The sequence below is a fragment of the Equus quagga genome, chromosome 17 (genome assembly GCF_021613505.1).
Source record: "Equus quagga isolate Etosha38 chromosome 17, UCLA_HA_Equagga_1.0, whole genome shotgun sequence".
Taxonomy (NCBI): Eukaryota; Metazoa; Chordata; class Mammalia; order Perissodactyla; family Equidae; genus Equus; species Equus quagga.
In genome coordinates this window covers 41,173,192-41,193,716 of record NC_060283.1, presented here as the reverse complement: position 1 = coordinate 41,193,716, position 20,525 = coordinate 41,173,192, and the positions used below count along the sequence as shown (strand labels likewise).

Genomic DNA, 20,525 nt, shown 5'->3' with positions numbered 1-20,525 from the left:
TCTGAACCTGTGTCTTTATATTTATGGGTTTTTCTTGGGTTGAGTCTTGTTTTATGAGTCATGTTGACAATCTCTGCTTTTAATTGGAGTCTTTAGACCATTCACTGAAAGTGATTACTGATCTATTGGATTAGTATCTACTGTGTTTGTAACTGTACCGTGTTTATTCATTGTATTTGTTCTTTGTTTGTCTTTTTCCCCTCTTTTTCTGCCACCTCTGGTTTTAATTTAGCATTTTATATGGTTCCATACTATCTCTTCTGTTAACATATTATTTGTACTTCTTTTTCAATGTTTTTAGTGGTTGCTTAGAGTTTGCAAAATACATTTTATACTATTTCACCTGTAGCACAGGTACCTTATAACAGAGTATTCCAAATTCCTTCCTCCTAGCCCTTATGACATTGCTGTCATTCATTGCACTTATCTATAAGCTGTAATCATCACCTATTCCAATCTAAGATGTTCATGTTCTCAGTCTGATGTCAGACTGCCATCTTGGGTTTCCCTCTAATGTCTCCAGGATTGAGTCCACTGGTTTCAGTTTTCACATCTTCCTCATTACTGGATTACTTCCCTGTTTTTCTAGAATCCATCCTATTGTATTTTCCTAAGGGTGGATGTGTGCTGCTCAATGTTATACACTTACAAAATAAACAAATAGATAAACTAGAACCATACTAGAGGACTTAGAAAATTTTTTTGCAAGGTATTAATGTACAAGACAAATTTGATGCAGAAAACTGTCTATAATGCATAGAAATAAAATAATATAATATTACAATGTAATATGATGAAAAAAACCCTGCCAAATGTTGGTAGGTTATAGATATAGGTAGATGGAATTATTGGCTTAGAGAGAATTTAGGGACGAATACATGCAAGTTTCCTAAAATGAATTATGCAAGCGGAGTAGGAACAGTGATGTAGATGGAAAGGAAGGAGAGACGTGGTTTGAAACAAGCAACACATAAAAAGAAAAATACAGTCATGCATGGCATAATGACATTTCGGTCAACAGCCCACCACTTATACAATGGTGATCCCATAAGATTAATACCATACAGCTTAGGTGTGTAGTAGGCTATACCATCTATCGTGTTCACACAATAACAAAATCGCCTAATGACACAATTCTCAGAATGTATCGCCATCATTAAGTGACAACAAATGACTGCAGTAGTTGCATAAAAATTTAAGAGCATGTATAAAATGCATTTTTAAAACTTCATATATATGCATTGGTATATACATGAAGGAAATAAAATTTTAGGAAAAATACCCACAAAGGGTGTTTTTAAAGTAAAATTTCTCAGCCCTACATGTCTGAAGTTGTCTTGATTCACTCGAAGTTTTGAAGGGCTATGTACAGTTACTGTCAATGACGAGATGTCTCAAGCTATTCTTGCCATCATTCCTCCACAGGTGACCGGTTTCATAATTCTTTCTGGAAGCTTTTAAGTTCTCTTTGATTTTTAATTGTTGTCATTTTATAATGATGTGCCTTTGTTTGGTTCTTTTAAAATTCATTTGTCTAAGTACCCAATTTTGTCCTTTGAAAAAATTCATGTCCTTCTGCTCCATAGTATCTCCTTAAAAAATTCTCTTGATGTGTTCCTCCTCTGCATTTTCCTTGCACGTTTTCTTGACTCCAATTAGGTGGCTGTTAGACCACCTAAATTAATCTTTACCCTCTTATATTTTCTCTCAATTTTACTCATTTTTCCTCTGCTTAATCTCTTTACTTAATTTTCTGGGAAATTTCCTCGATTTTATTTTATAACCATTTTAGTAAATTTTACTCAATTTCCAAAACTCAGTTGTAAAAAATATCTAAGGCCACTATCTGTTTCTTTGATAGCTCCTTTTTCATTGTATCTTGGGGTGCAATATGTGTTCTCCAATCTCTCTAAAAATATTAGAGGTTTTTAAGTTTCTCCTGTTTCCTATAATATCTCTGTTTCTTCTGGAGTAACTTTTTTCTCTTTTTCATTTTATTCTTTCTTTCTGCTGTTTGGAGAATTTCCTCAAAAGTCTACTGACCTGTGGTTATCTGTTCCTACTTAAGAGGAGGTTCTGGAAATCAATCAATGTGATTCACCAATTTAAAGAATAAAGAAGCAAAACCATATAAATGAATTTGATAATATTCCACATCTGTCCATGGTAAAACTCTGCAAACTAGGAATGGATAGAAACTTCCTCAGTCTCATTTAAAATACATATATTTAAAATATATATATATGTGCACGCACACACACAAGTGTACAGCAAACATCCTACTTAATGGTGATACTGAATGCTTTTTCTCTAAGATAGGAAACAAGCAAGGAAGTCCACTCTCACCACTTCTCCTCAATATTGTATTTAAATGCCTAATGGAGCAATAAGGGAGAAAAAGAAAAAGAAAATTGTTGGAAAGGAAGAAGTAGAAAAGTTTTATTTACTGATGACATAGTTACTTATTTCTATACAATCCAAAAGAAATCTATCAAATACATTACTAAAATACACAAATTTAGCAAGGTGATGAATGCATGATTAATATTTTTGAAAACCATTCTATTTTCATACAATAGTAATAAGCAATTTAAAAAGCAATACCATTTAAAGTAGCACCAGAAAGAATGAAATAACTAGAAGTAAGTTTAATGGAAGTTGTACCTGACTTCTACACTAAAAACTATAAGCACTTCTTAAATTAAATTAAGGAAAACCAAATAAACAGAGAGCTATACAATGTTAACAGACTGGAGCTCAATATTGTTAAGACGTCAGTTCTCACCAAATTTATCTATAGGTTCAATGCAAACCTAGTAAAAGTCCAAGAGGTTTTTCCTGTGGAAATTGACAATTTTATTTTAAAAGATATGTGAAAAAACAAAAGACCTAGAAAAGCCAAGAAAATCTTTCTCTAATGACTTCAAGACTTTCTATAAGCTATAGTATTCAAGCCAATTTGCTATTGGCATAACGATAGACAATCAGATCAATGATGTAGAATAGAAAATCTGGAAATAGACCCATGCTTATATTGTAAATTGCTTTTTGAATATTTTCATTAACTTGGGGTAGGCAAAGATTTCTTAGATAGTACACTAAAGTCATTAAGCACAAAAGAAAAAAGTTGATATATTTGGCTTCATCAAAATTAAAAATTTCTCCTCATTAAAGAAATGATTTAGAAAGTGAAAGACAAACCACAAGTTGGAGAAAATGTTTGCAATACGTAAATCAAACAAAACATTTCTTTCCTAATTTATAACAAACTCCTACACAGCAATAAGTAAAAGACAACCCAAAAATATAAATGGGCCAAGACTTGAAGAGATACTTCACAAATGAAGATATATGAATTGCCAATAAGCATATAAAAATGTGCTCAACATCATTACTTATTAAAGAAATACAAATTAAAACTATTTGAGATACCACATCACACACACTGGAATGGCTAAATTTAAAAGGCTATTCCTAATAGACTTTGAAAGCAGTTTGGCAGGTTCTAAAGTGGATAAACACTCCTACACAATGACCCAGCAATTCTACTCCTAGTTATTTACCCAAGAGAAATGAAAAAAGTCATGCCACAAAGAGACTTGGGCAAGAACAGTGATGGACCCACACAGTGGAATACCCTCGACAATAGAAAGAAAGAAACTTCTACTCATCCAACAACATGGATGATGAGCAAAAGAAGTAAGGCACAAAAGCATACATGATATACTATTCCATATACGAAATCCAATAACAATCCAAGTGAACATACGATGATAGACAGGACAGCAATGTTTGCCTTTGAGAGGCTGCCTGGCTCCAGGTAGCCACGTTATGGGTTGAGAGGTAGAAGATGCACTGTTCTGTTGTTCGTTTTACAAATAACACATTAGTTTTCAGGATCATGACTCCCTTATTATCCCCCCTGCCTCTTCAGCATTCCACAGGGCACACTGGTTGCTTCCTGACTCCTGGGAGCATCATTTACCTACAATAGCAATTAGAGTTCCTTTTTTGTCTTATAGGTTTGGGTTGAAATCTCTCATCTGCTCACTGCCCCTGCCATTCTCTTTGTTATTGTGAACCCAGTTCCTTTTTTAGTATTTTAGTGGGCTTTTAATAAAAGAAAAGACAAACACTTCTTTGCAGTCTGCAAAATTTAACCAGAAACTTTTTTGAAAAATAAAATTCAACACAATAGCGTGACATTATTATTCCCTGATGCATGTTGGGTACTGAGAAGTGTGAGTAATTCTCGTCTAATTTGACAAAGAAATCTTCTGAGTCTTCATAATATTCAGGGACACAAGATGTTGGTTAAAACACTAATATCAGAGCAATAAAATGATCAACTATGAACCAGAAATACAGACTCTGGTTTAAAATTACTTTCACAGGAAAGAGCAGCAATTTCTGAAATTCAGATGCCTAAAAAGATTCACTATATATGACAATAGCACAGACAGATTTATATTAACAGAAAGCAGAAGTCCCAGGAGAAATAATTGATATTACTGCGAAATTTTCCATTTGTACCATAGCATATCATTATCAAACCACATCTTATCATTTATGAACTAGTTTTATTATCCAAGATGGTATTTCTCTTAAGAGCTGTAGATCAGAGAAGGGACACCTTGTCTTTCTCTTTCTGAGATATTTTCTCTGAGTTGTTAATTAAGGTGCATTTTCAAGGTTGGATTCTACTATTATTCCATTATTTTTTATTGTTCTGTGGATGACTTGTTTACTCCATCTCAATTTTATACAAATTTAAAAAAATTTTAATTAACAAAATATTACAGATATGTATAAGAGAACATATCTTTACAATGGCTTTGAGTGGGACGGCTGACCTTTTCACTCCTGTGTATAAATCTTTCTTAACCTCTATACTTTCTTCTATTATATCTCCATTTATTGCTTCAGTTCCATTTATTCTAGTCCCTCCTCAGGACTACTTACTTCATATATGTTGGTTCTTCATATATAAAATCCTATGGATGAAATAGCCTTCAAATATAAAATGTTTCCTATATAAAATCCTATATTCTCCATACATAAAATCCTATGGCCTCCACAAGCATCTCGAAGTCTTGATGACTATTTTCTCATGGTGTCTTTTCTCCCCAGCATATCCACAGAAGACAAGAACGCACAAGACAGGCTCTTCTATGAGACTGTATTCAGGCACTTCAAAAGACATAAGGTGGAGATTTCAAGTGCAATTAGAAAAGCATACCCTTTCTTTGAGGGCCTCCGTGACCGTGAACTCATTACCAATAAAATGTATGAAGTAAGTAAATTTGTCATGTCCCAATCTGGTTAACCAGCCCCAGACTAAGTTATGCTTTGTTATCCTGGACCCAAACATCAGGGCACAGCTAGCCAACTGAGGAGCCTCCTATGACTGGGGGACCTTTTCAATTATTGCTGTAAGTGTTCGTGTATGTACAAAGGGAAAGGAGAAGCAGGCATCACCAGAGACAGTCCTGCTTCTGAAGGAATGGTGCTCCATGGTGCCCACTGGAGTTGGGGTGAATAACAGTGGAGATTGGCTGGATCTGAAGCAGGTGTGTTCCATAGATGTATAATGCCTTGCAGGAATGCACACAATATAGCGTAAGAATTAAAAGTAGTTTTAATTGATTAATAAATTTAATGAATTGATTTAATGAAACAATAATTGATACAGCATTTCATTTCAATGAACTTTGGTTTAAATGCTTTGACCTGAGAACATTAAAGCACACGCAGAATTGATGTCTTCTTAGGACAAATTTGAAAATGGCTGCTTGCTATACTTTCCCCAACGGTTTTCACTTTTCTTCTCCTTTCTTTTCTTTTTTTTCTTTTTGGTATTTCTAGAGTCTAGGAATTTGGGTTATTTTAGCAATAGGTGTTGTTGGACATACAGAGATGCAAGTCTTCCCTTTGCGCTGTGAATACGCTTTTTCTATGGTCAAGTTCACAAAGGGGAGAACTGTCACCTGGCTTCCTGAGTTCTTCCACGCCAAGTCAGTTCAGAGCTTGTCCAATCAACAAAGCAGCTGCTCATCACCTGCTAAGTCTATTCCTAAAACATATGACCAAGTTCTTAAAGGGCCATGCAACATTTAACTTTGAACCCACTTTTGTTATTCAAAATTGCTTCTTCTTACATCTAATGTAAATGAGTGTGAGAAGATCTTACTCACAAATGGGTATTTTTAAGGAGGAAGGATTTACTAGTTTCACTTAGTAGCCATGCAAATATATAGAAATCCTAAAACTTTCCCTGAGAAGATACCTAGGTAGAGAAATTGGAGTACATTACCCATAAATTCACTTTCAAGGGATCTTCTATAACTTGGAAGCCTGTATTTATATTTTCTCCATTCAATATTTTTTTAAGGATGCTCAGGATTCTTGTAGAAACCTGGTCCCTATACAAAGAGTGGTGTACCATGTGCTCAGTGAACTGGAGAAGACTTTTGATGTGCCGCTTCTGGAAGCCTTGTTCAGCGAGGTCAACATGCAGGAGTACCCCGATTTGCAGTACATTTATAAAAGCTTCGAAAAGGGTAATTGGGTTTATTACTGACCTTTTGATGTCCAGGACAAATTTTTTTTTTGATAAATATATATTGAGCTCCTACCATGTGCCACACATGGTGCTGGGCAGTGGGGATATAGCAGTTTAAAAACACATGTATCATGAGCCTTCTCGAAGCTTATGGTATAGTAACTATGGCACACAACACCCACCTAGAGATCTGCTTAACTAGGTATTTAGACTCACAGGATGGCCAGAGCCACATGGCATCAGATTTACTTAGAAGGACAAATGACAGGGAACACAGCATCCCGATAGGGCAGCATCATTTGCTCCTCTTCTGTGATACCCCTTGCAGTAGTCCACACAGCAGTCTACCTGGTTCACTACTGCCCATCTCAAGTGACAGCTTACTGGTAAATGCAGGATCCACATTGATTTAGTAGCACCATGACCATGGGGGTCGACATCTCATGTAACAACTCCATAATGGTAACATTCAGGTACCCCATGATGGACAAGCTGAGTTTCAAGAGTCACCACAATGAAGGAAGACCAAAGTATGACTTATAGTCCATACATAAACACCCTCCCTTACCCCCATCTACATGCAATCTACCATTTATGGCTCATTTTTAACCCTAAACCCAGTGTTGGCCTAGTAACACAGAAGAAAGGCCACCTTCATCAGGTTGCCAGAGTAAGAAAGTTAATCCAACATGAAATTTGCTCTTAAAAAAGCAGAAATGGTTTTATTAACTCTTTCTCCACAAGGAGTGAAGCAAACATTACTCAAATAATCACAAAACCTCTTGTTCTGCCCAGGACTATTTTTGATGCTATACAAAACTAAAGGTTTGACTCTTGAATTTTTCCCGAGAAGGCATGATTTATACTTGTTTAACGGAACACAGTTAAGAGAATGCTCTACTACATAGACAGAGAGAGAGAGAGGCACTTGCCTAGAAAACTTTTTATTCCAACACAGTTTGGGCTCAGTGGAGTTCTCCAGATAAGATAAGAAAAACGGTCACATGTCCTGAGGAGGGTGGATGCTATGGATCAGGCATGGATTGTGAAAGAGTCTAATGTGTTTTCAAAACAAGGACAAATTCCATTTGGTTCAGTCAGAGAGTGAGAAGCAGACTGTGGGAGCTGATTCAAGAGAGAGAAGTTTGAAGAAGATTTTGCAAAGTCGAGCATATAAAGCTAAGCAATTTGAAGTTTATTACTAGGCAATAAAGAGACGCTAACAGGTTTATAAGAAAGGGGAAAAAAGTAAGCATAAAGCTTGTGTCTTGTTGATTCATGTCAATAGCAATCTTATCTAATTAAAAACAAAATTTCTGGGCCAGCCCCATGGCTGAGTGGTTAAGTTGCGTGCTCTGCTGCAGCGGCCCAGGCTTTCACTGGTTCGGATCCTGGGTACAGACATGGCACCACTCATCAAGCCACGTTGAGGCGGCGTCCCACATGCCACAACTAGAAGGACCCACAACTAAAATATACAACGATGTACTGGGGGGATTTGGGGAGAAAAAACATAAAGAAAAGAAAATAGATTGGCAACAATTGTTAGCTCAGGTGCCAATCTTTAAAGAAAAAATTAATTAATTAAAAAATTTTGAAAAATTTTAAAAATTAAAAAAATATAAAAACAAAATTTCTACAGCAAGTCATTCAACTCAAAAAAGGAATAAAGGAAGTCAAATACCTAGTCACAAATTTCACGTCAATATTACTTTTGTAATCCAGATGTCCCCAGGCCATGGGTACGAAGGGAATGGCAGTTACCTTTACTGCCCACATCTCAGGAGCTCTGATCCTCTCCATGGACTGCCAGGATGCCCCTCCCCGGGCCCAGTATCCACATCACACATGTTAGTTTCTGGGGCTCTTCATGCTGAGATTACCTGCACCAACACTTGCTGCCACCCACCTGCCCCTAGGGGAGATGGCAGTGGCTGACTCCGGGACCCTGTTGTCCATGGGACATGTAGGTCAAGAGCCCAAAGCCAGGAGATTGGGGAGTTTAGCCCAGGGTGGGACACCTTCTCCTGCTGACTGGCCCCCACCTTCATCCAGTGCAAAGAAGCCCTCTACTACCACGCCAACCCCAACCCCTCATAGGAAAACCTGTGCAGAGGACTCCTCCACCTTTCTGGTTTGTGCCCTTTGTTCTCCTCATCTTCTACCTGATTTTGCCAGTATTTGAAGATGTGTCCTGGGATGACAAAGCATCTGTGGTCCCCACAGTCCTGTCCATCTCACCTCCTGCAGGCATTGTCCCAGGAGGAGCTCCTGTCATCAGCCCTGGGGCAGCACAGGCCCCATCACCTCCCATGGCATCTCCTCCCTGGACTCCTCACAGAGACACTCCCCTGTGCTTCTTAGTTTATTTGCTTCCTCCTACGTTTTCTGGGTCATCCACATGCAGGGGCCCTGGGTTGGTGTCCTAGGCCCCCTCGTTGGCAGCCTCCCGGGCCCCTGATCCACACTCTTGGGGACGTCTTCCAGCACTGCGATATACGCTCTCTGCTTGTAGCTTCAGAGAGTCTTTACTTTGTTCCTGGGATCTTTCCCCCATGGAAGCTCTGTCTAGTTCCTCCCTGTGTCTTCTGGCTTGTCACTTTGAGAACATTCATAGTCCCGGACTCAAGTAAGCCAAACCCTCCTCTTCTCTAGCTGTTTCTTTCAGGCTGGTGGACTTTCTCTATTATACACATGGATCTCTCTAGGATCTTACCTCTTTTTCCAAGGAAACCCCTCTGTTTCTCCCTTACAGCTTGAACAGTTCAGAAAACATATTTCAATTCTACCATTTATTTTGATGTATGCTTTCCTGGCTAGCTGAAGTTTTTTTTTACACGAGCAACAGGCCCATAATGTTTCCAAAACTCCTTCATCCCCACGTTTGAGTGGGAAACATAAAGGCTCCCTTGCTGGGGGTTCTCTTATGTTTCAGGGAAGATGGGGGGTATTTTGCCATGAGGATCTGAGCTCTGAGTGACCCGAGGTTTGGAAATTCCTAACCGTGTAATTTTGCGATGTTGTCTCTGGTTTCTGATGGAGATCTCTAATTGCCTTCTTCTCTCTCACCTTCTCTTCAGCAGTCCAAGAGAAAAGATATCTCCAGGAAAGGGAAGGAGAACAGATGGAGGAGAGGCCTAATATCCAGCTAAGACTTGAACAAGGTGATTGCGACCTGATAAACACCCATTCTCATCTGCTATGAGGAAAGGAGAAAGGGAGATGGGGGCTGAGCCCTGAGTGGACACTGTGAATCAGGGAGATATTGAAGGAGCATGGAGAAGACGGGAGGGTGTTTGCATGAGTGTCTGACCTGAGGCCAAATCCTGGAGGAAAATCTCTGACAAGAGACTGTTGGTCCAATGACTAAGACAAAGGAAGAGGAACCCAGTGTGTCAGTAAACCAGATTTAAAGAAAATGACTACCTGGAAGTAATTTCAATTTAGAGAGTCCCCTGTAGGAGAAGATCAATGTGAAGCTGTGAAGGGCTATAACTATGGGCCAAAGTTAGCATCAAACAAGAGACCTTTGATGATGGCAGAAGAAGGGACTGACTTAAATGTGGGAGACGTTGTTAAAGAGCAGGAATATTCAAGGAGAAAGGCAGTCATATAGAGACAAGAGAGAAAGTAGTCAAGATGTGGAGAAGAGGATGTGGGCACTTTGAGAGAAAGAAAGAGGAGGAAGGAGGGGAAATGACAGAGGAGAAAGGGGTAAAGGACACAATGAGAACAACCATATTATTCACATCTCAGTTGACTGAGCGTTTACTCTGGCACTTGTGGGTTCAATGCTCATGGCTGCCATTGGAGGGTAGTATCTCTTATGTGCCCATTATGCAGATAAGGAAGCTGAAGTCTGGAGACCATGTATGCAGTTGGGCTGGGGTCAAATGAGCAAGAATGAACCCAGGAATTCTGAACCCAGAGCCCATGTTCTTAACCCCATACTCTACCCAGATAATCTAACGGAAAAGACAGAAACATGAAACAAAAATAAAGAAATATATGCAGAGAGAAAGAGAGAAAAAGAATACTGGGAGCTGGAGGAAGTAGAGGAGAATCAGACACTGAATCCCCATGGAAAGGCCAACAAGACAGAGTGAACAGATGTGTAGAGGGAGAGTGTGGAGTAAGAGGGGGTGAGGACAAGGCACCCAGACTTTGTAGGAACTGAGGTAAGGCTACCAGTCAGGGGCAGCTCTGGGGACAAAGGCAGGTTCACTATGGCTGTGGGTGACAAGAAAAGCCATCAGCAGTTACCCAAGTGCCTCGTGGAGGACACACAGTGAGATGGCCTGGTGGAGCCCTCTCAACCAGGGGTGCAGCTGACCCCAGACCCGACTCTAGAGGGATGGATTTGGACTGTAAGAGTTGAGTGGGATCTACCAGGTCAGATGGTCTCTGTATTGACTGATAGGCTCTGTACCGATCTCATTGACCCCTGGAGGGGGTCTCCAACTCCCTTTATAAAAAAGGGATTTTGTAGAAAAAGGGATTAGGGGAGAATGGCACAGCCCATACTCCAATTACTGAAATAAACTTCTAATTTCTTCCCCCTAGGAACTGGCGAAAACTCACGAAGCCCATCCTGGTCAGGTGAAGAATCCTGGTCTTATCACGGTCTGTTTGTGTTGACTGTTCTGTGATCCTTTGCTGTTCTTGTGCCATTCTGGGATGTGCTGTGGTGGGGCCTGCTTCTGTGTATCACTTATTGCCCAGAATTGTCAGTCTTTGCCTCTGCAGTTTCTCCAAGGACTTAGATAACAGTCTTCCTACTCTGGGTTGCCTGGGAGGGTCGCTCCTTCCATCCTCCTCAAACACTCTTGCTGCCAGCTCCTGACAGCTCTGGATATTTTGCCCATGTGACTGGCTTCACAGTTTTCTGCCTCTGTATTGCTTGAATCTGATCACTGCTTTGGTGCTTTGAGATCATGTCCAGTGGTGGCCACTGCTGTGGCGAGAGCGGTAGGGGGAGGGGGAGATGAGTGTTCCTCTTGCAACAGGGTACCTCGCAGGTTGGTTCCCTCACACAGCACCATGGCCACCAAGTGCCTCCTGTGCAAACCCTCTCCCATCATCCCTGGGGCAATGGGCCAGGAGCTGCCCTCCAAACACTAGATGGGTCTCTGCAAAAATCCTTTGGTACTTTAGCAGCTAATAATCACTGTTTACAACTCTTGACTCCCCTTAATCCATGACACTCTTAATAACGTTACTAAATATTTTAAATATTATAAATTTAAGGCATTGATCATAATGACTTAATTTTCTGATCAGTCACAGTATCCCATATAATGACACAGGTAATATTTTATTTAATCTTCTCAAACACCTTAAAATACTGTTATATCATCTCCATTTTTCAGACAGGAAAGAATCAGCTTAGAGAATTTGGTTGTGCAAATTCACTTAACTGAGAGTTGGGATTGAAGTCTGCTGTAAGGTAGTGTCAGAGCAAGGGGTCTGGATGCCCACAACCTGACTTCAAATTCTCCCTGTGCTCTTGGGGAAGTTACTTCCCCTCTTTGTCCTTCAGTTTCATCATCTATAAAATGCATGAGATAATAGTACCTGCTTCACAGGGTGATGGATTTGAAACTAGTTCTGTCATGTAAAGTATTCACAATCATGCCTGGTTTTTCATCAGTGTTCCATGCATTTGTTACTATTACTACATTTAATTATCATCATAATTTGTATCTGGCACCAGAGTCTAAACTTTTAACCATTACAGTAAACTTTGGGATTGTCTTCTCTCACAGATATCCATTGTGGATTTAATTATTCCCCAGGCTGTAGAAGCAGTGATAAAAGTAATACCAACCTCTGGCCCATGAAGGTCAACTGAGGGCCACGGTTTGCCTGCCCTTAGAACGCACTAGTCTATAGTGAATTTCATGTCTTTATTCCATGACTCTCCTTGGAAATGAGTAGTGTAGAAGAGTCTCAAGGAACTTCTTGCACCATGAAAAACCCTTATTATGTAGCTTCCAGTTGGGATGTGTTATTTAAGAAAGGATGTTCTAACTAACAAAACATTTTTATAGGGCCAGCCCTGATGACCTAGTGGTAAAAGTTTGGCACGCTCCACTTTGGCAGCCCAGGTTCGGTTCCCAGAAGCAGAACCACACCATTTGTCTGTCAGTAGCCATGCTGTAGCAGTGGCTCATGTAGAAGAGCTAGAAGGACTTATAGCTAGACTATACAACTATGTCCTGGGGCTTCGGGGAGGCAAAAAAAGCACAGGAAGATTGGCAACAGATGTTAGCTCAGGGCAAATCTTCCCCATCAAAAAAATAATAGTATATTTTATAAAAGAAAAAATCAGTGATTTTTGAAAGCATAGTTATAATTTTAGCAAATCGTGTCTATTCAGAAAGTTACTTAAAAATATAAAAAACAACACGCATTAATCCAAATTCTTAGCTGTTCATCTACGAGTGCAGCTGGTGAGAACAGGTGAAGGTTAGTGGAGGGAATTGTGACTAGTAATGAGCAGAAGAGAAGGGATACAGGGTGTGTGTATAGGGCATGAGGGGAGGAAGCGATGAGTTATAACTCACAATGTGGTCTGGGTGCAACCCTGCTTGGAAATGGAATCTGAGAGCATCTCAGTGATGGGGAGCAATGAAAATAAAGAGAGAAGTTTCAGCCTACAACCCAAATGATGTGCAATAAGTGTGTCCAAGAGTCTGACCCAGCAGGGACAGCTGGCTGTGACAGGCACAGGTGAGGACGGGGCTGTGTCTTGTGCCCACCATGCCAAGAGGAGGCTCCAAGGAGCTGTAAATGGGGCACAAAATATGCACCAGGGCCCATGTTCTATAATAAAATTTTGGGAATTATTTTTAAATCATGCTTTACATAAATTACTATGTTTAGAAAAATGGCACGAAATGAAAACACCCCACAGTGCACTGAAAAATATATTTATCCATTCGTACTCTATTGAGGTTGGTGAGAATACAGTGTGATGGGTTGATGGAACCCACAAAGAGCAGAGGAGGCTCACCCTGTGGGAAGGAGTGTGTGCTGGTCCTGGGTTGTTTCCAAAGAGTTCATTCCTTACCCACCCCTGTTCCACTCTGCCTTCCGTTTCTGGCCACCAACCCCTGCAGACTTGCTTGCCAGCTTCCTCAATGCTGGCTTCCTAATATGGGAGACAGTAGGAAGAGGTTGGAGAGCGAAATCAAGGGAGAAGCCCTCACCCCATCACTAACTCTGGCACAATTCTGACAGTGACTTCATCTCACCCATGACTCTATCTCCCATCAAGCAGGCCAGCCATGGTCCAGCTTCTACCCACACAATGACTCTGGTCACTAGGCTCACTCTTGGTCCCTCCTATAGCTTCCTGTTGACAATTCTTCTGGTTGCTCTGTTCCTTTATTTGAACTTCTCAGCTCTCCCATCAAGTGTGTAACCAGTACCCTGGATTAAATTTCCTCTGCTTTACAAGCTTAGAGTGATTTGTATTTTCTTGTTGGACTCTGATTGATGCAGGGGGCAAATAAAATATCTATGAATCAAAATGTGGTTTAGGTACAGCCCCACCTGAAAATGGACTCTCAGAGCACCTCCGTGAAACAGAACAGATAAATGCAAACAGAAAAGATACCACAAGTGACAAAAATAATGAACTAGAAAGCCATCAAGCAAATGAACAATGTGCCCGAGAGTCTGAGCCAGCAGGTAGGACTGACTGACTGGGTTTGCATGAGTGTGGAGGGGCCAAGGAGTCCTTGCTGGTGACAGAGAATGGAGTAATGCATGACTCAAGGAGGCATCTATTAACAAACAAGGGGAAAATCACACAGACACATAGAGGACAGGAATGGAGCCTGATACATTGATGGGAGAGACCTGGAGGAAGAAAGTCAGAAAGGAAGAACTAGGAGACAAGGGGAAAGAGTTGCAGTGACTCATTAGGGAGGAAAGACAGAAAGAAAAGTCCAAAGATATCAGGGAGAGATTGGTTGCAGAACCATGAAGCACCAACACTTTCATGGGGTGAAGTTGGCAATATTTGCACAAGCTATAAGTGGAAATGTGAGAAGGAAAGTGAAGCTGAGTGAGGTGTAACAAAATGGAAATAAGGCAGAGCAAGGCTTTGTCGGATCTCAGCTGTGGTCTTTTTTGTCTTCAGAGTCCTGTGAACAAGCACCTATCCAAGAGAATAATGGAGATGCAAGAAGGGAAACACCCAGCCCAGCGTCCTGTGATGAAGAAAGTAATTATTACTTACGTTACCAATTTTTTAAATTATTTCTTCATTTTTCTGTGATAGCAAAAGCTTTCCTTTGTTCTCCCATACTACACCTTGCCTCCACCCCAGCCCTAACACCTCCCAAGATCCACAACCTTGTGTGTAGCCTCTGGCTGCTTTTAACAGGCATGAAGTGCAAAGGGGAAAGAGAGCTGAGCTCTTTAATGGAGGGGCTGTCCCTGGGGAAAGAACGTAAAGAGAGAGAATATGGGAAAGGTAGACTGGGGACACCAAATAACAAAGTACACTAGTGAAATAGGTTTCAGATAAATTGACATGGAATCTAAACAGTGCCATGTTATGGAGTTGGGGAAAAGAAGTAAGTTGCAACTTGCTTTTCAGAAGTTATAAGAGAAACATGGAAATCATGCATGATGCTCCTGGTCAGACTTGCAAGTAAGGAAGCCCAGATGAAGGACCTTTAGAAAAGAAAGTGGGAGGTGGAGGGACTCAGTATGGTGGACAAAGGCACAGAGGGAGAACTTTGGTGATGATGGGAATGCTTGAGATAAGGAAAATGTATAGAAAGACAAAAATTGATTCAGAAGAAGCATACAGAAGGTCACATTAACAATTAAGAAACAGAGAATAGGAGAAAGTAGAAAATGTAACAGAGAATGGATAAACCAAAAAATCAGGCAGAGGACAGCAGGGCCAGGTGTAGCATGAGATAGGGAAGCCCGAGGGCACATGTAAGGAGGATCTCACTCTCTGCACCTTCTTGTACCCTAAACCCTGCTGGACACTGGGGGACAGTGATTTAAAAAAAATGTAGAGTAAAAGAGTGTGAATAGAGAAAGATACAGAGGGAAATGAATATGAACAAATAGAAAAAAATGGGAGGAGTCACAAAGAGAACTACGTAGAGAATGAGATAACAGTTAATGAATGAAAAATCAGTAGAGAGTGGACCAAGTAAAGAGAGAGAAGACGAATCAGGACATTGTTCAATTTAAGGAGACAGTCATGGAAAAGAAGGCACAAGAGGCTGTTCCTACTATGATTGACAAGGGTAACGTGTCTGCAATGATCAAAATGGCTCTGTAACCCTCTCAGATAAAAATAGGTCTCTCCCCAGGTGTCTCATCTTCTCCATGGCTTCAGCCACCATCGATAATCTATTAATTCCTAAACACACATCTCCAGCCCAGATTTGTCCTCTAGACTCATTCCTCCAAGTGCCTGAAAATCTTTATTCAAAGATCTGAAAGACATCTCTATTTGGAAGTTGCATCAGTTATCTACTGCTGTGTAACAAACAGTCCCATAATTTAGTGAATGAAAACAACCACAACTTTGTTTGCCACTTCTGTGAATTCCAACTTTAAAATATCTCCAACCTGTCCATTTCTCTTCATTCCCCTCATGCTCTCTGATCCAGCTCCCTATCACTTCTCACTTCAGATAGAGGAACAATCCCCTGCAGGGCTCCTCCATCCTATCTTGCTCCTGGTTCGAGTATTGAAGGACACCTACCATGCAGTTGCATATTCCACCATCACTTGCCTCTCACTCCCTCACACTACATTCCCATCACACCAAACTCCTTTTAGTTACTTGAATTTGCCAAGCTCTCTCAATTGTATCTCTGCCTTTACACGTGCTTTTACAAAGCAGTTTGATATGATCTTCCAAAGTTGAAAATACATATAGCCTATGACTTGAGAATTACATTACTCAGCAGAAACCAACAGAAATGCATGCTATGTTGAAAAAAACACATAGGAAAGCAGCATTATTCATAATAGCCAAAAGCTTGAAACAGCACAGATAGATTTTTTATGGTTTTATTTTTTTAATCGTCCATTTCTACAATGAAATACCATACAGCAGTGAAAATAAATATACAAAATGGTTACAAATAACTTTAATAAACATAATGTTGAGAAAGGAAGCCAAATTCCCCCCAAATGACAAAGAGACAGAGAGAGAGCAAATAAGAGAAGGGGGCATGATTCCATTTATACAAATTTATATACATTTCAGAACAAGCCAAATTAATCGCTGATGGTATCAAAAATCAAGGTGGTGGTTTACTTGAGCTAGGTGGTGGGGAAAGTTCGTGGAAAGCATCATTAAGAAGCTTCCGGGGTGTTAGTAATTTTGACCAAAGTGATGGTTACCCAGGTATGCTTCCTTTGTGATAATTCATAATTTACGATTTACCCGTTTTTATCTATGTGTGTTATACTGCAAATAAAACTTTTATTTTTTGAAAAGCAAAAAATTATTCATAAAAGGACGAGAAGAGTAAGTAAAAACAAGCAAAAAAAAACCCGGAATTAAGTAAAGCGCAAAGGAAGGAACAGAATTGAGCAGCAAGAAAAGAGAAGGGAGAAAGGGTTAGCTTCACCCCTGCAGTGGGATTACAGGGAGAAGGACTTATTAATGGTAACGAAGGGTGATTACTCCTTTTTGGGGAGACAAGTGAAAATTCTTTGTTCATTACCGTTTGGTCCAGCAGCACAGCTACTCAGCCATGGAATCCAACTGAATTCCTGTTCTGTACATCTGGTGGATATAAAGAAGGAAATTTTTAACCCAGGAGATGAAAGGCAATCCCAAACAAGGGCTAACTCTAACCAGGCATCTGACGTAATAGGTAAGGCTGACTAAAAGAATGTGTAATGTGAATCACAGGTACCAGGCAAGGGGCTGGAACACGTTATCAAAGTCCAGGGTCCTTCAAAGTAGTCCCGGTGGCCTTGCATAGAGGCAGGAAGGGGAGGAAACCAGCACCTTATGCAGTGAGCTCAGCACAAGAGAGTCCCCAGGAATTGGAAAAATACCAAAAGACAGAAATGGTAGGTTTAAGTATTGATGTCTGAGAGACTATTTCTAAAGCAAGAGAGGAAAGTATGGTGGTAGGAGATAAAGAAGAGGGAAAAAATTGGTGAAACAAAATAGTCGTGAGAGGAGATGGAGAAAGAAATGAAGACAAAGAAAGCTATAAAGAGATACCACCACCAGAGAGACTTAAGTAGAGGAAATGGGCCGGGCCGAGGGGACAGCGAAGAAAGAAAGAAAGGAAGGAAGGAAGAAGGAAGGAAGGAAAGAAGGAAAGAAGGAAGGAAGGAAAGAGAGAGAGAGTGAGAGAGAGGGAGGGAGGGAGGAAGGCAGAGAGGGAGGGAGGGAGGAAGGAAGGGAGGGAGGAAGGAAGGGAGGGAGGGAGGAAGGGAGGGAGGGAGGAAGGGAGGGAGGGAGGAAGGGAGGGAGGGAGGAAGGAAGAAAGAAAGAAAGAAAGACAGGGAGAGAGAGAGAGAAAGAAAGAAAGGAAGAGGTGGGGGAGGGAGGGAGGAAGGGAGGAAGGAAGGAAGGGAAGAAGAAAGGAGGAAAGAAAGAAGGAAAGAAGGAAGGAAGGGAGGAAGAAAGAGAAAGAAAGAAAGAAAAAAGAGAGAGGGAGGGAGGAAGGAGGGGAGGGAGGAAGAAAGGAAGGAAGGAAGGAAGAAAGAAAGGTAAACTGAGTGTGAGGGTAAGAGGTAGAATGAGGGTGGAGGTAGGAAGGAGAATGAGGGTGGAGGTAGGAGGGAGAACAAAGATGGGGGTAAGATGTTGAGTGAGGGTGAAGGTAAGAGGTAGCATGATGGTTGGGGTAGGAAGAGTCTCAGGGTGGTCAAAGCTGCCCTCTGTGCATGAATTTTATCACCTTTTGTGTAGGACCTGGAGCAACCTGCAGGCCACACACATTCAAGCACAGACCAGGGGGCCCTGAGTTAAATTAGCTTCTAGGTCTTCCTAGTGCTCTCATAATGGGGTTTCCTGCTGCGTGGGCTCCTTGGCCCCATCCTGAAACCCTAAGGGGTTTTGCTCCTCTGTGCAGTGATCAGCAGTGACGACTCTGCAGAATCCAGCGATGGAGATGAGTTCTCAGAAGCTTCAACCTGGATACTGAAAAGTTGCCCTGGTAAGGAAGCGGGAGGGCAAGGCTTGGGCTGCAGGAACCTGAATGAAGAGCTACTGGTTCCTGAGGCGTCTTATTCTGAACCCATTTTGTATGATGGATCCAGTTTCTCCTGTAATCCCACTCTCAGCATTTATTTTACTTAACCTTTTTGGGATATGCAAGGAGATAAGAAACTATTATATTTTCTTTTTGAAGAGAAGACGCATTAATGATGGCTTCTATTAATCAATATATGCACCCATATGTTGACTATATAGTAGAAATAGGATAGCAAAATAGTGAGCTTGGGGTTTTTTTTGTTTTTATTTATTTATTTTTTTTTTTTTTTGAGGAAGATCAGCCCTGAGCTAACTGCTACCTATCCTCCTCTTTTTGCTGAGGAAGACTGGCCCTAAGCTAACATCCCTGCCCATCTTCCTCTGCTTTATGTGTGGGATGCCTACCACAGCATGGCTTGACAAGCGGTGCCATGTCTGCACCCAGGATCCAAACTGGCGAACCCCGGGCCACAGAGAAGTGGAACATGCGAACTTAAGCACTGCGCCACCAGGCCGGCCCCATGAGCTTGTTTTTAAAACTGGTTTCTATGTTTATAGCGTTGGATTTATACAGTGATTTCTATAGGGAACAGAAACTTAAATATTCCTTTATTGGAAGGTCATATTCTCATATTGTCATAAGATAACTCATCCAGCTATCTAGTGTTAGCCGTAAAAAGACTTCAGATAAAGTATTGTCTTTTTCCTTCTTCTCCCCAAAGCCCCCCAGTACATAATTGTATATTCTAGTGGTAGGTCCTTCTGGTTGGGCTGAAGTATTGTTTTTCACAGAAAGTATTGTTTCTGACATAGTTCTTCAGCAAGTTGTGTCATAATAGTGATTTTTCAAGGGACCTTTGCAAATAATATCTTACTTTTTCCTTTGCAACAACCTTAAGGGGTAAGCAGGATGTACATTGTTATTCTTGTTTTCTTGATGAGAAAACACAATCACATAAATGTTTCAAGGTCTTCCAAAAAGTCTCATAGACAATTAAAGGGAAAGACAAGACGAGTGTCCTGCATTCTGCCTTATTTCTTTTGTAAAATTGGAGGTGGAAATGACTATCAAAATGTTGTGTTTCCTCAATCTTATGGGTACCATGAGTTGTCATAAGATTTGTAGCTCTTTAGCGTACAAATCGGTGATTTGTTTCCCCTTTCTACTTTCTAGACCCAGAGGATATTAGAAACCTGCCTATTTGGGGGAAAATACTAGGAAAAGACCTAAGAACAAATAAAAATGTTACCTGATCTTGATGTTACAAAAGAACAATATTTTAAATAATATGTTCACTCTAATTGCTCGGTAGATCTGTCAAAGTAAAATGTAAGCCTGCTTCAGTTTTTAGAGAGTGCACATTCTAACTTTTGTCTTAGTGTAGGCAAACTGCTCTAAAAAGTAGTCCTAAAATATGTCTATGGCTCAAACACAAGAGAATATTGTTTCTCAGCCTTGCGAACAGTTCAAGGAGGCACCAGATTGGCAGGGGGTAAATGAGGCTCTTCCATCTTCGACACAGGAGTTTTAAGATCTCCTGGCATGAGAAACAGCAGAAGCGAAGGAAGTGTGATATGACAAGTAGAAGGAATAAGAAATAGAAGAGAGCGAAATGTAGGAAGGCAAGGTTCCAACAGAGTAACGTTTCCCCTTGCTGTGGGGACAAGAAATGGAGCATCACTAACCTACAGGACAGATGACTTAGAAAGGCAGATCGGAGTGGCCTGAGCACAGGCCACGATTTCCATTGG

At 40.7% G+C, this 20,525-nt stretch overlaps 1 protein-coding gene across 11 annotated transcripts in view; it reads left to right on the top strand.

The window, feature by feature from the left end:
• The window catches only part of SP100 (SP100 nuclear antigen), a 91,686-nt gene that overhangs the window by 26,034 nt on the left and 45,127 nt on the right, over positions 1–20,525 (top strand). For 4 of the 11 annotated variants that reach the window (XM_046644538.1, XM_046644533.1, XM_046644529.1 and 1 more), the window contains exons 2-9: positions 5,131–5,293; positions 6,392–6,560; positions 9,643–9,726; positions 11,126–11,185; positions 14,108–14,257; positions 14,712–14,795; positions 17,293–17,433; positions 18,652–18,735. In XM_046644538.1, coding sequence (XP_046500494.1) covers positions 5,285–5,293; positions 6,392–6,560; positions 9,643–9,726; positions 11,126–11,185; positions 14,108–14,257; positions 14,712–14,795; positions 17,293–17,433; positions 18,652–18,735 — 781 coding nt within the window. In that variant the 5' untranslated portion in view covers positions 5,131–5,284. The remainder of the gene's footprint in view (positions 1–5,130; positions 5,294–6,391; positions 6,561–9,642; positions 9,727–11,125; positions 11,186–14,107; positions 14,258–14,711; positions 14,796–17,292; positions 17,434–18,651; positions 18,736–20,525) is intronic. The other 7 variants (XM_046644531.1, XM_046644532.1, XM_046644530.1 and 4 more) reach the window with 7 other exon arrangements.